The sequence below is a fragment of the Carassius gibelio genome, chromosome B14 (assembly GCF_023724105.1).
Source record: "Carassius gibelio isolate Cgi1373 ecotype wild population from Czech Republic chromosome B14, carGib1.2-hapl.c, whole genome shotgun sequence".
Taxonomy (NCBI): domain Eukaryota; kingdom Metazoa; phylum Chordata; class Actinopteri; order Cypriniformes; family Cyprinidae; genus Carassius; species Carassius gibelio.
This window is the reverse complement of record NC_068409.1, coordinates 19,232,479-19,245,649: the sequence shown is the minus strand read 5'-3', so window position 1 is coordinate 19,245,649 and position 13,171 is coordinate 19,232,479. Positions and strand designations below refer to the sequence as shown.

The window sequence follows — 13,171 nt, the reverse complement described above, 5'->3', positions numbered from 1 at the left end:
CAAATTTTAAAAACTTTTTTTTTTAAATGCACTGCTTGGGGGGGGGGGGGGGTTGCTCATTTTACCCAGGGGTTACACCTTTAACCCAAATGGCAGCTCAAATTCATTGAATGTTGAGAAGCAAATTTTACCTCATGGTTATTACATTTATAAATTAACAGTGAACTAGTGCAAGCTATTGATAGGATTTTTCTTTTACCTAATTGGAATTTGTTTTCGCAAGTAAAGATAAATTAATTAAAATTATTTTTTAAAAAAAGAAAGAAAGAAAGAAATAAGTAGGCCATCAAAGGTCATTATATACTACTATTTTACTATTTTAATCATAGGCTATACTACATAGACTACACAAGAATGGGTCAGGCTATTGAAAAGGCTGTATATTTACTCCATTTTACTTTCATTTTGCATTCAAATACTTTATGCACAGTTGTCGGTTTACCTATAAGCTATTAAATAAATATACCAGTATAATATGTTTACAGTGTATTAGCCTATTACAAATAAAAACTTTAACGGGGTTATTCTGTTCGGTGTTATAATCCAGTAACATGCATCAGAGCTGTGAAAGTGTCGTGTTTCTGCTCGTCTCGAGCCCCTCCCTGAGCTCCGAGCTCTCGGTATATAAGCCGGACTCTGGCGCGCGCGACGCGAGCCGCTCTGGAGTGCGCGTGCAGGGACGCGAGATGAAGCGTTTAACTTTGTGTGCCCTGGCTATCACCTTAATCGCGACAGTTTTCGCCGCGAAAACCCCGTATGAAGCGGTTCTTCAGCACAGCAGGATAAGAGGAAGATCCCATGGGTAAGAGCTGTTCCGCAGGGATCATACTCTTGAGTCTTTCAATGATTATTATAAAGGCAGATAAACACAAATAAAGGCCATCTGGTTTATATGCAACCCTACTGATCATTTTCCCAACATCACTGAAAAACTTTCCTTCTTTAGTCCTGCAAGCATGCATTGAGCATTTGGTGCATGTTGGGAAAATGTAAAGAAAGCTGTGTTGATTTGATTTGTGTTGCAGCCCCAATGTTTGTGCTATGCAGAAGATTCAAGGAACCGATAAGAAGTATTTCACCAACTGCAAGCAATGGTATCATCGCAAAATATGTGGCAAACCAACGTGAGTTACCACAGATATCTTAAAACAGAAACTGAAAATATCTATCTATCTGTCTATCTATCTCTCTATCTATCTATTTATCTATCTATCTATCTATCTATCTATCTATCTATCTATCTATCTATCTATCTATCTATCTATCTGTCTGTCTGTCTGTCTGGTTGTCTGTCTCACAGTATAACAGCATTTTGCAAATATTATTTTACTGCAAAAAGAATGAACCAGTGTATTGGATTCAGTGAAGAGTTCTTAGACAAAATACCATTGTCTTTTTAAGTTGCAGAGTAAAAAAAAAAAATCTCTCAGGACGTAACTAGATGGAAAATATTTCACCAGTTGTCATGCAAGAGTCTTTTCCCCTCATTTATGCAACTAGATTTACATTTATTATGGACCTTTTCATCTAAATTACCTGAATGGGGAATTCATCACATGTATTCATATAGGGTTGGACAACTTTGGTGAAGCATATTCTAAAATACTAACCTTTTGAAGACCTGAATAGGAAATGTCTTGTTAAAGTGTTAATGACTTTAACTATAGTTATATATGTATAGTAGACACATGAAGCATCTATATAACGGAACAGTGAACAGGGTATCTGAGTTCAAGTTGACGGTAGATATAGAAGAACTTTGTCTAGTAATGGTATCCATATGTCTCTTGGTAATTGGCTTCAGTCTTCGTGGGGTTAAATTGGCTGACATCCTGAACATTGCATTAATGTGAGGCTGACAAATCTTAGTGCCTCTCTGTCTGAAGGCTCTTCAGTGCAATAAGACCTGGATCACAATTACAACTTGTAGCAACGCTGTTTGACTGACATCCACTCGATGTCCCCACAGGGGGAAAAGTTATTATTGGTTACACGAACATACCACAGACAAATATGTGACCCTGGACCACAAAACCAGTCTTAAGTGTCATCTTCATGGAACATGATCTTTACTTAATATCCTAATGATTTTTGGCATAAAAGAATAATCGATAATTATGACCCAAACAATGTTTTTTGGCTATTGCTACAAATATACCCCAGCGACTTAAGACTGCTTTTGTGCTCCAGGGTCACATATATTAGAGTTCAGGGGAAAACTGCGTATTCAGTGTCTACAATGCAGAAATTTAACTTTAAAGTATAAAATCACGGGTGTAAATGAAGCCAATGTTTTGGCACAGGACATGATGGATGCTTATTAAGAATGCTGGAATGGAGTCTGGAATGTTTATTTGCGTCTAGATTTGAAGACATTATGTAACAGATTAATGTTGTTTTCATAAGGTACATCAACAAGTGTTGGGGGTTGCTTAGTGTGCAGAAGTTTTGGAATATCCCAGTGTATTCTGGTTTAGGTGATACTTTGTCATAAAATAATCAGGCTTATTTACACCGCCATCCAAAAGATAAAAAATACACTATAAGTATAAAAATTGTGAAATATAATTGCAATTTAAAATAACACTTTTCTATTTGGGAAAGATAAATGATTACTCCAGTCTTCAGTGTCCCGTGATTCTTCAGAAACCATTCTACATGCTGATTTGCTGCTAAAGAAACATTTTTGATTAATATCCGTGTTGAAAACAGTTGAGCTGCATTATATATTTGTGGAAACTTTGTAAAAAAAATAAATAATTGTGGTTACCTCCTTTGATCAGTTTAATGGATACTACTGAATAAGAGTTTTAATTTTACTGACCCCAAACTATTATACAGTAGTGTACATTAAAAAAAAAAATGTTGTGGGAGAATGACAGTGATTTTTTTCTGACTAATAATTAGTTGGTTTTGCCTGTTATTAGTCATACATTTAGTTATTTTTTTCTTTCCAACGCTGTCTGTTTGGCAATTCTGCTCCAGAACAAGATTTAAAATCACACCGGAAAATCTTGAGACACAGAAGGACTTGTTTTAATCATCTCCCCATGTTTCAACAGAGTTTCTTTCATAGCCGTTCTCAAGAAACAAGAAGGAAGTCAGAGTTGCTGTGGGTGCTTGGATGCTTTTAGGAAATGACTTCAGTTGGGACTCCTGAAAGTCTTACATCCCCAAACACACACAAATCATTGAGACCAGGTCTCAAGGAGTTTTCCATTCACTCCGATGTCTGTGAGAAAAAAAATGTTGAGCCTTGCGGTGAAAGGATGTACCTTGCTCTGGAAAGCCCAAGGCTGGGTTCTGTGACACTTAAGTTCACTTGATTTACAGAGTTTCTTTGGGGTTTGGAAGTATGGGGTTTGAGGAATTTTGTGGGAACAATTGCACTCTTTGTATGGTTGGTCCATAAAGGTCAGTGCTGTGAAACAGGATGTTTCCAGGTCACTTGAGGAGAGACCAATAACTTTTTTCACAAATTACTACCCAGTGCTCTTTTTTTTGCTAGCCACCTGGTACAGGCACTTTATTTTCACAGAATTTTTTTTTTGCTGAATATCAGTGGTTATATTGATACATAGATTGGTTATCGCAATTATATGATTGGATGAATTCAGCAAACCTTTTAAAAATGATAAAGATTTTTTAGCCTTATCTTCTGTTTAAGAAAAATCTTATTATATTGTCACCTCTGGTATAAGGAAGTGAGGCATTTTAGAAGATGCAAAATGACGAATCAGATGACCACCCACATGTAGATTTCAACATAATACAGTTTTCACAATGCTTTTTGGAACCACTTGAAAGTGCACAATATGTAACTTATGTGGCCAAGCTGTTTATTTTGTGCGAAATCTATGGCTACCATCTTTGCTTATGTTGGCAGAGGACAACCAGAGGTTGAGTTACCATCTGTTTTGATAATCACTTCAATCTGTTTTCCTCTTCCGTGTGTTTTACAAGTCTGTCCCATGCCTGAATGTTAGGATTGTTGACTTTGTTTAGATTTGCCTTCTAGTTTTTCACTCGATCACTGTCTAAGATGCTGTGGGTCGCTCAAGATAGCATACTAACAATTTGTTGAGATTGGTATGTCAGCAACCTTTGAAAAAATATAACTCAAATACCTAAATGCACATACCATGGAATATATCATCAAAGTATCTTCAAGGTTTCCTTACCAAAATATCTTGTCAAACAACTGTAAGTCACGATGTGGGATGAATTATGCAAAAGCAAATTCTTATGTTACACAATAAGCAGAAATATATTTTTCATTCAAGTTTATAGTCTAGTAATGGCTCTGAAATAGACTAAGTAGTCTCAGTACAAGCACTGTGTCATTGAAAAACCCCATTTTACCCTCGTGAAAAAATGCAACGTTTATTTCTTGGAAAAACAAAAATTTTTAGTAGTGCGTTAGTAATAGTGAACTGGTAAAAAGTGATGCATATAAGTATTAAATGCATTAGTAAGAGATCATAAAATCTTTCAGAAAAGGAAACGTTTAAGGAAAGTTGCATGTCAGTCTTCAGTATTGCACCTTTGCATGGTGGTTCCTTGGAATTTCCCATTGTTTTTATTGGCAGGACTGCTGGTGTTAGAGTTCCCTCTCAGGAGTTTCCCTGGCCCATACCCTACCTCTGGATTCTTCAGCTACCAAAGGAAATTAGATTTTATGACCCTCTAAGACAAACTCGAGCACAGAACTTATTTATCATGGAAATACCTGGCACAAAATAAAAAGAAGAAGTACAGTATAGCTTAAGCCATGCACTTTAAAACGCATTTCACGAGTGTGTTGTTCACAGCCCTCACAGTAATAAAGAGAGAAATATAGACCTGATTTCCTGCAGAAGTTCCTGAAGAACTCCCATCTGTACAGAATCTTCTATGAAATCCACTGAAGTGATGTTTTTAACATTTCTTTGTAGGGTGGTCAGCTATGAGTGCTGTCCTGGTTATGAGAAGGTGATTGGGGAAAAAGGCTGTCCAGCAGGTACGTTATTATAAATTGTGTGCATGAAAAGGGGTTTGTTATGATGACATAACAATAAAAAAATGTATTTATTTTTCAAAGCTCTACCTCTGGTGAACATCTTTAGAACCTTGGGTGTGGTTGGAGCCACTACTACCAAGATGTACTCTGAAAGAGCGAAATTGCAGGAAGAGATCGAAGGTCCTGGCAGCTTCACATTCTTTGCTCCAAGCAATGAGGCTTGGGCTGCACTTCCCATGGTGAGTTCCCACCAGTGCATCTCCATAGATCATGTAGAAGAAATAAAGAGTTTCCTGTCATTTTAGGCAACGCAGAGTTCCCAAAATCCATTATAATTGTAAAAACAGCGAAATTATTAAGATTAGCTCAATGTCATTTCAAAATGTGCTGTAGGAAATTCTGGATGCCCTGGTGAGCAACGTCAACATTGAACTCCTCAACGCTCTTCACTACCACATGATCAACAAGCGCTTGACTTCTGAAGATCTTAAGCATGGCGCTTCGTTCCCCTCCATGTATCAGGACTTTGATGTTCATATCCACCATTATTCTAATGGAGTAAGTCCAGTTTGGCTAAAACCATCAGTGCTGCTTGAACCAACAAGAATCTTGTTTAGATGTTCTCAATGGAAATATGTTGTTTACTTTCTCTCTGTGTATGTAATGCTGTTGAGATTTGTGTCAACTGGTGTATATTCCAAATGATTTGCTGTGAGGTTTTGTGTACTTAACCAATCCTATGTTTTGTTGCAGGTTGTTACAGTGAACTGTGCAAGGCTTGTGAAGACAGACCAGCATGCCACCAATGGAATTGTGCATGTTGTTGACAGAGTCATCACCGCCATTACCAATAATGTCAACTCTTTGATTGACACTGATGATGACCTGGACACTCTACGGGTAGATCTTATATAGTTTTTTTGAGGGGATTTGCTAGTTCAGAAGGCATTTAGTAGTATAAATAGTACAAAGTCAATTGAACGACATCATTTGCTTTTCATTTTAGACTGCGGTTGCTGCCGCTGGCCTCACCAGTCTATTGGAGAACGAGGGATCCTACACCATCTTTGCTCCAACCAATGAAGCCTTTGAGAAGATTCCTTCAGAAACGCTGACCAGAATTTTGGGAGACCCTGTTGCTCTCAAAGGTTTGCTTTTGCTCTTTTTCTGCAAGAAGCAATTTTCATTTTACTTCCAAATATGATGCATTTCTGAGGAAAACTGGATATTCAGAGAGAAAAAAGTGAGTGGGATTTAATTTATGTCCATTGGGAATTGATTGGCTTGTTAAAGGTAGGCGTTTGTCTGTAGCAGAATGGAGCCGGGTGGAAGTTGGAAGTAAGAGGGATTTGTTCGTAATGTAAGCCAAGGAGGAAAATTGTTTCAGTATCCAAGCAAGCTATTAGACTGTGCAAAAGATTCTGAAGACAAACATTTGGTTAGGAATAATGTACACTTGTGATTTGTGTATATTAAGAGCAGAAACATGCATAAAATATAGGAACTATGTTGAGTTTGGGTTCATGTAAGTGTTACCCCATAAACTTCCCAGATGTTGCAACATCAGTTTCATTTTTTGTGTTTCCAGAACAGTTGTCTTGGTTTCACAATTGTGCTGATGTTTTGACTTTTTTTGGTCTCCACCCACTTTAGATCTGCTGAATTACCACATTCTGAAGAACCTGCACTGCTCTGAGTCCATTGTGGCTGGAACACCTCTGGAGACCCTGCAGGGCACCGTGCTGGAAGTCGGCTGCAGCGGCGAAGAGATGACCATCAACGGCAAAGCCATCGTCACGCAGAGAGACAAGCTTGGAACCAACGGAGTCATTCACTACGTCAATGAACTTCTTATCCCTGACTCAGGTTTGATCTTTAGAAGATCTTAGGGCCAGATTTACTAAACAGGGAATAATTAGTGTGAGAGCACAATCCCTCAGTGCATGAAATGAAGAACACAGACACAGCTGGATCATTTCCAAAATGACCAAAGCAATCTACTAAGAGCAGTGCAAATTAGCATCTGGTTTAAGATATGCTTTTTCAGCTGTTAAATTACGGTACAAAAAACAACAAAACTGACTAGCTCAAACCTTGCTAAACTTGCATGATTCATTTAAATACTCTCATACCATAAAGTTTGCTTCGGAGAGGGAAACTTCAACAAATGCATAAGCAAATAAGGTCTGGATAAAAAATAATTGTCCATGTTCCATGCACAAATTTTTCACTGCATGCCTTTAGTAAATCCTGACAGTAGTTTCTCAATGCCAAAAGTAGGTCTGCGCTGGTGCAAGCTGTTAGTAAATCTAGCCTAAATCTCAATGTTTTTTTCATGTGAATTTATCAAAAAAAAGATATGTACAAAATGCAATTGATACATACAGTAATTTGATTACACATATTTTATTTTATATTCTATTATAGATATATGTGTGTGCATGTGTGTGTGTGTGTGTGTGTGTGTTTCTATGTAATAATTTCTAAATTAATTCATGCTGATTTATTTATTTATTTATTTATTTTGAGGACATAAAATCAGATAATAGGAACTTTTGATTATGTTCTAATAATTTAGGATGATACAAAAAGAGCATAATGGTATTTTTTGAATTTGCAATACATGATATTTGTACATTTATTTATTTCTTTTTTGCAGAAAATGTAATTAATGTTTCTATATACATGCATGCATATTATACACATCATTTTAAATATTTTTTATTTATTTGTTTATTTTTAGCCAAGACCCTCCTGGAGCTTGCAGAGGGTTCAGTTGTTACTACAGCCTCCAAGTTTTTTAAAGACGCCGGTCTTACTGATCATCTCATTGGCTCTGAGTCTGTGACTTTATTAGCTCCGCTGAACGATGCATTTAAAGGTTGGATCACTCCATTTTCTTTGAGCTACTGTAGCAACTGAGCATTACGAAACTCTGAAATAACTGTAATTGTGTAATTTGCATGCAGACAAGAGTTTGGCCATGACGCCCGACCTAAAGAGACTGCTGAGAAACCACATTCTCAAGGAGAAGTTTTCCTCTAAGAGCCTTTACCATGGGCAGGAGTTGGAGACCCTTGGTGGATTGAAACTCAGAGTGTTTGTGTTCAGAAATGTAAGTCTTGAATTATGCACATGGGAATGATTCAACAGAAGCTATTTTTAAACGAAGCATTGATATCTATCTATACTGAACAAAATCTTAACAACAGATCAATACTTTCATTTTCCTGACAATGGTTAAGGAAATAAATCTTTCTTGACCACATCTTGCATTATGAAACTCCCCATTTCCCATCTCTATCCATCAAACCCACATAAGAGCCACGTTTGTCTTTTTAGCCATGTTATAGCTGGCAGCAAGGTTGGTATAGTTCAGTCTGCACTCTCACATTTCTGCTTTGTAATGGAATTCACAGACCACCGGAAACCTCTCCTTTGGATCACCTTAACGTTTTCCACAGACCGCTTCATGCATCATTTGTCTTGTGAGAAAAGAGAGCTTTGAAACAAATGTGCTGATCTGTTTAGCCAATAACCTCAGGCGTTTCACTTTGCAGACCCTGTGCATTGAGAACGCCTGCATTGCTGCACATGACAAAAATGGCCGCTATGCAAATATGTTCATCGTTGACCAGATCCTAGCACCCCCCATGGGAACTGTCATGGACGTCCTGAAGGCAGATGATCGTTTCAGGTAAGCACGTTGATGATAATCCTCACAGTGATGTCTTAAAGAAGTTGAATTCAATTCTAGTGTCAATTTCTCATCTGAATGTTATTTCAAACCAGTATGGCTTTCCGCTGTATATATTCAGTACTAGGACAAAAGTACATCTTAAAGTTGAATCAAATGTGGCCTCACTGATGTGAATGGCAGGTAGTGAGAAGACATTTGTAAACAAATTGCGTTTGGTGTCAAAAGGCACCAACAAACCAAAGCTATTGAGTGGTTGAAAGACCAAATTCCACGTGCTTTTCATTTTTCAACATTTTTTAATTCCCCTTTTGTATTCCACACAAAACATATAGCTGTATGGGCTTGGATCAGTGTAATTTTCGTATCACTGAGATACTATTATAGTTTTTATTATCACTTTTTATTTTTATATTGTCAGTTTTTAATGTTTAGTTAGTTTTAATAATTTTTTAAAAACATGTTATTCCATAATACTATTCTATTATTATTTTATTCCGTATATTTTAGTTTTAGCTTTTGTTATTTTAGTGCATTTTTTATTATTTTAGTGCAAACTAGATTTCAATTAAATCGAAAATATATTTATTGTTTCATTCTAAATTATGATTATTTCATTATATATTATTTCAGTTAGTGTTTATTTTATTTCAAGTAAAGAATACATTTTTATGGTTTCAGTTTTAGTTAAAAATAACCGTTTAGAATGAAAAGATTTAATATATATATATATATACATATATATACATATATACATACATACATACATATATATATATATATATATATATATATATATATATATATATATATATATATATATACATATATATATACATATATACGTATATATGTATATATATATATATATATGTATATATATATATGTATATATATATATATTTTTTTTTACTTTAAAAAAGGTGATTATGACCATTTAAGCCATTCAAGAGGTATTTGAGAGTACAAACGATTTAACCTCACATCAGTGGCGAGTTAACCAAAAAAAGATTTTCCTCTATAAAGGGCGTCTTATTGAAAGGGGACTTGCAGCTGCCGTTACTCCCCCATGTTCAGTGTTTTTCGTAATGATCTTGTTCTTGCATGTTCAAACTCGATGCTGCAATTTCTTCAGATTTCTAATGACCCAGGTGGAATCTGAACTGTCAGTCTAACTGTCTTCTATCGCCTAAAGATACACTCCTTATAATGTGCATTAATGAACTCTCATCTGTACAGCACTTTGGTTGGCGCCATTCAGAAAGCAGGCCTGTCTGAGCTCCTGAACAAAAAAGGGACCTACACCTTCTTCGCCCCCACCAATGCTGCCTTCAGTGCAATGCCCCGCGCCGACCTCAACAAACTCATGAGTAATGTCTCCTGTGTTACCATATGTGTTAGAAAAGCAGATGTTCAGTCCATCATTACACACTAACTACACGGATTTGTTTCTATGGGAACTCTGCAATCAGTTTAAGTGTTTGTGTCTGTGCAGAATATACCTACATCTGTTGTTCCCTTGCTATTTCGTACATAGGAGACCCCAAGGAGCTGGCAAACCTTCTGAGATACCACATTGGTGAAGAGTTCCTGGTCAGCGGTGCTGTGACCTCACATACCAGAGTGACCCCCCTGACAGGAGAAAAACTGGAGCTAGGCACTGTCAGTTCTCAACAATCAATTTCATCTTATTATTGAATCCAGAAATAGATTTTCTATCTTTAATAGAAGTGAAATCTAAGCCAACATATTGGTGTACTGATGTTAAAAAGTCTGGGGTTGGTACGTTTTTTAAAAGAAGTTCACAAAGTCTGCATTTATTTGATCTAAGATCAGTAATATTAGGAAATAATATTACATTCTAAAATAACTGAAAAAAATATAAATATATTTATTCTAGAATTTTCAGCAGCATGAGTCCAGCCTTCAGTGTCATATGATCCTTCAGAAATCATTTTAATATGCTGATTTATAATCGGGGTTGGAAAGAGTTGTGCTGCTCAATATTTGTTTTTGTTTTTTTAATTTTCTGATAAACAGAATGTTCAAAAGATCTGTATTTATTTAAAATAGAAACCATTTGTAACATAAATGTGATACATATCGTTACTGTTACTATTAATAGCATTCGTTTCTTCTTCTTTAAAAAAAAAAAAAAAAATCTTACTTACCCCAAACTTTTGAATGGTAGCACAGCTCAGTTCACCCAAGGGCAAGGTTGGGGGTTCGAATCCCACGGAACACATGTTAGGAGAAAATTGTTAGCTTGAATGCAATGTAAATCGCTCTGGATTAAAAGTGTCTGCTAAATGCATAAATATATGCTGTTGTTTTGCAGAACAATGTCAATTTAAGGCTTCTCAACAATTTTGTTTTCAGTAGAAAAAAATAACATGAGTTTTTTTTTTTAATCTCTTTTGTTCAGCGTAACTCCACTGTATACGTGAACAGGGTGCCTGTTGTCGAGACTGATCTGATGGCTACCAATGGAGTTGTACATGCTGTTGATGTAATCATAAAGCCACTGCGTAAGTCATAATCCAGTTTTTCTTAAACTTTATGATAAAAGCACTCTTATTTTAGAGCATGCCACTCTATTGTAGCTCCTAAAGTTATGAGTGACCAGGCTGAAGACTCAACAATCAGACGCACCTCTGCTGTGAGGGTTAGTATGTCATCAACTGTTATTTGCTAATAGATCAGTGTTCATATTTAATTGCTTTCATCTTCGCTTGCTAACTTTTTGTCCGTATTTTTGTGCTTGCATTGTCAAAATAAATTAAATATATCTTCTTCTCTATTTTTCATCCCAGGCTGGGACTCAAGGAATGAAAAATGGTGTGTACGCATTCTTCACTAACCTTTAGTTAAAAGTTAAACTGTCTCTTCAAATTTGCATGTGATTGCACTGAAAACAAAATGAAAGAGAAAAGTCAAATGAATCTTAATAATATATTTCTTGTCACATTACAGATGATCTCTTCCAGAAGGTCCTGAGAAGTCATAGCAGCAGAACAATGTCTCGTGTTCAGTAAACATTCCTCTACAAAGTAAAACTGTAGTTCATTTTAACCTCCGCCACTTCAAAAGGATGGAAACACACAGTTGAGAGATAATTAAAGGCTGAGAAAATCCAGGCAACAAAGTACATAATGCTGAAAGTGGAAACCAGTTCAGCATTGCAAGATTGTGACTTTTTTCATGTGCCAAAGACCCTTGGATGAAGAGCTGTGGTTTCTAAATATCGCAAAATTCATGACATATGGCACTTCATGTGGTTTGGATATTCATATGACTTCTGTTTTGGAATTTCAGTCTGAATTATTTGAATAAGATGTTGGTTCAAGGTTTTTTCTTTTACATTTTGTATTTCTTTTTATTGTTTTGTAATGATTTGATATACCTGAAGCATGTTTGCATGGTTTATGCTGGAACAAATGCTATTTGGGCACATAAAAAAATTCATTTCCCATGCATGGTCTATAATGTAAACTTGTGCAGCTTATTTGTTATATTATACCAAAGATGTTTTGTGGAGAACTGAAGATCACTGTCTGCATATTTCTTAATAAAAATGACCATTTTGTAGCCACAGAGTTATAGTTTACATATAACTAGCTAGTGCCCTTGAATGTAGTTTGCGCTGTCTGTTACAAGCCAATTTGTCAGTTCACAGAGCTGAATTCACAATGTGGTGGATTGTCATAATGTGGCGAATTATGCGTGGCAATAAAAAGTCTCACTCGGATGATAATTTAAAAGTCTGCTTGTTCCCATTATTCATAAATCATTTCTCCACATTTCCTGTTTGAAGTCCCCCTGCAGTCACTAATTTTATCCCTTAAAACTCATCTTAACTCAGTAAAACATCATATTTCAATATTTCCCCCAAGAAAATAATTATTTTATGCTATTGCGTAAAAAAAAAGCTTAGATCTAATTAAACATGCAGGGTTCTATACACTTTTTTTGTTTGTTTTATATTCATATTAGAATTTGCATTTACACTGCACTTACAAATTGCATAAATAATGTTATGAAATTAATGTTTTATTAATGTATCTGTATAAGATGATGAGTAAAAAGATTATTTACATATTGAAAAATAAAATAGATGTAAAAATGGTCCATTATCATGTCTAGAACAGGTTAAAATTAATTGAAAACAAAAATAGGTATAGGCCTGTAAACAAATTAATAAACAAAAGTGAGAAATTAAAAGTGAGATTATGAGGTAAATGAAATATTAAATAATTGATACCAAATAATTTTTTGAAGTTGCATTTCCAAAAAAAAAAAAATCATATTAAAACTGCAGGAACACAACAGTGTACACTAAGCAACTGATGGGAATTATTCAGAATGAATATATTTTCAAAATATTTCACCTGTTTTGTGACATCTTCTTCTCCCATTTGCTCTTTTTGACTACCACTCTAATACAACCAGGTACAACAGTCATTTCTCAAATATCT

At 35.6% G+C, this 13,171-nt stretch overlaps 1 protein-coding gene across 1 annotated transcript; it reads left to right on the top strand.

The window, feature by feature from the left end:
- The first annotated feature begins 635 nt into the window (after positions 1–635).
- LOC127971774 (transforming growth factor-beta-induced protein ig-h3) lies at positions 636–12,457 on the top strand. The gene is made up of 17 exons (XM_052574999.1): positions 636–802; positions 1,026–1,124; positions 4,935–4,999; positions 5,081–5,238; positions 5,393–5,557; positions 5,753–5,899; positions 6,006–6,147; positions 6,653–6,865; positions 7,743–7,880; positions 7,969–8,114; positions 8,560–8,696; positions 9,936–10,066; positions 10,234–10,358; positions 11,122–11,224; positions 11,300–11,361; positions 11,510–11,534; positions 11,670–12,457. Exons 1-17 carry the CDS (start codon positions 687–689, stop codon positions 11,729–11,731), a joined length of 2,034 nt encoding a protein of 677 aa, XP_052430959.1. The 5' UTR covers positions 636–686; the 3' UTR covers positions 11,732–12,457.
- Positions 12,458–13,171: the final 714 nt, after the last annotated feature.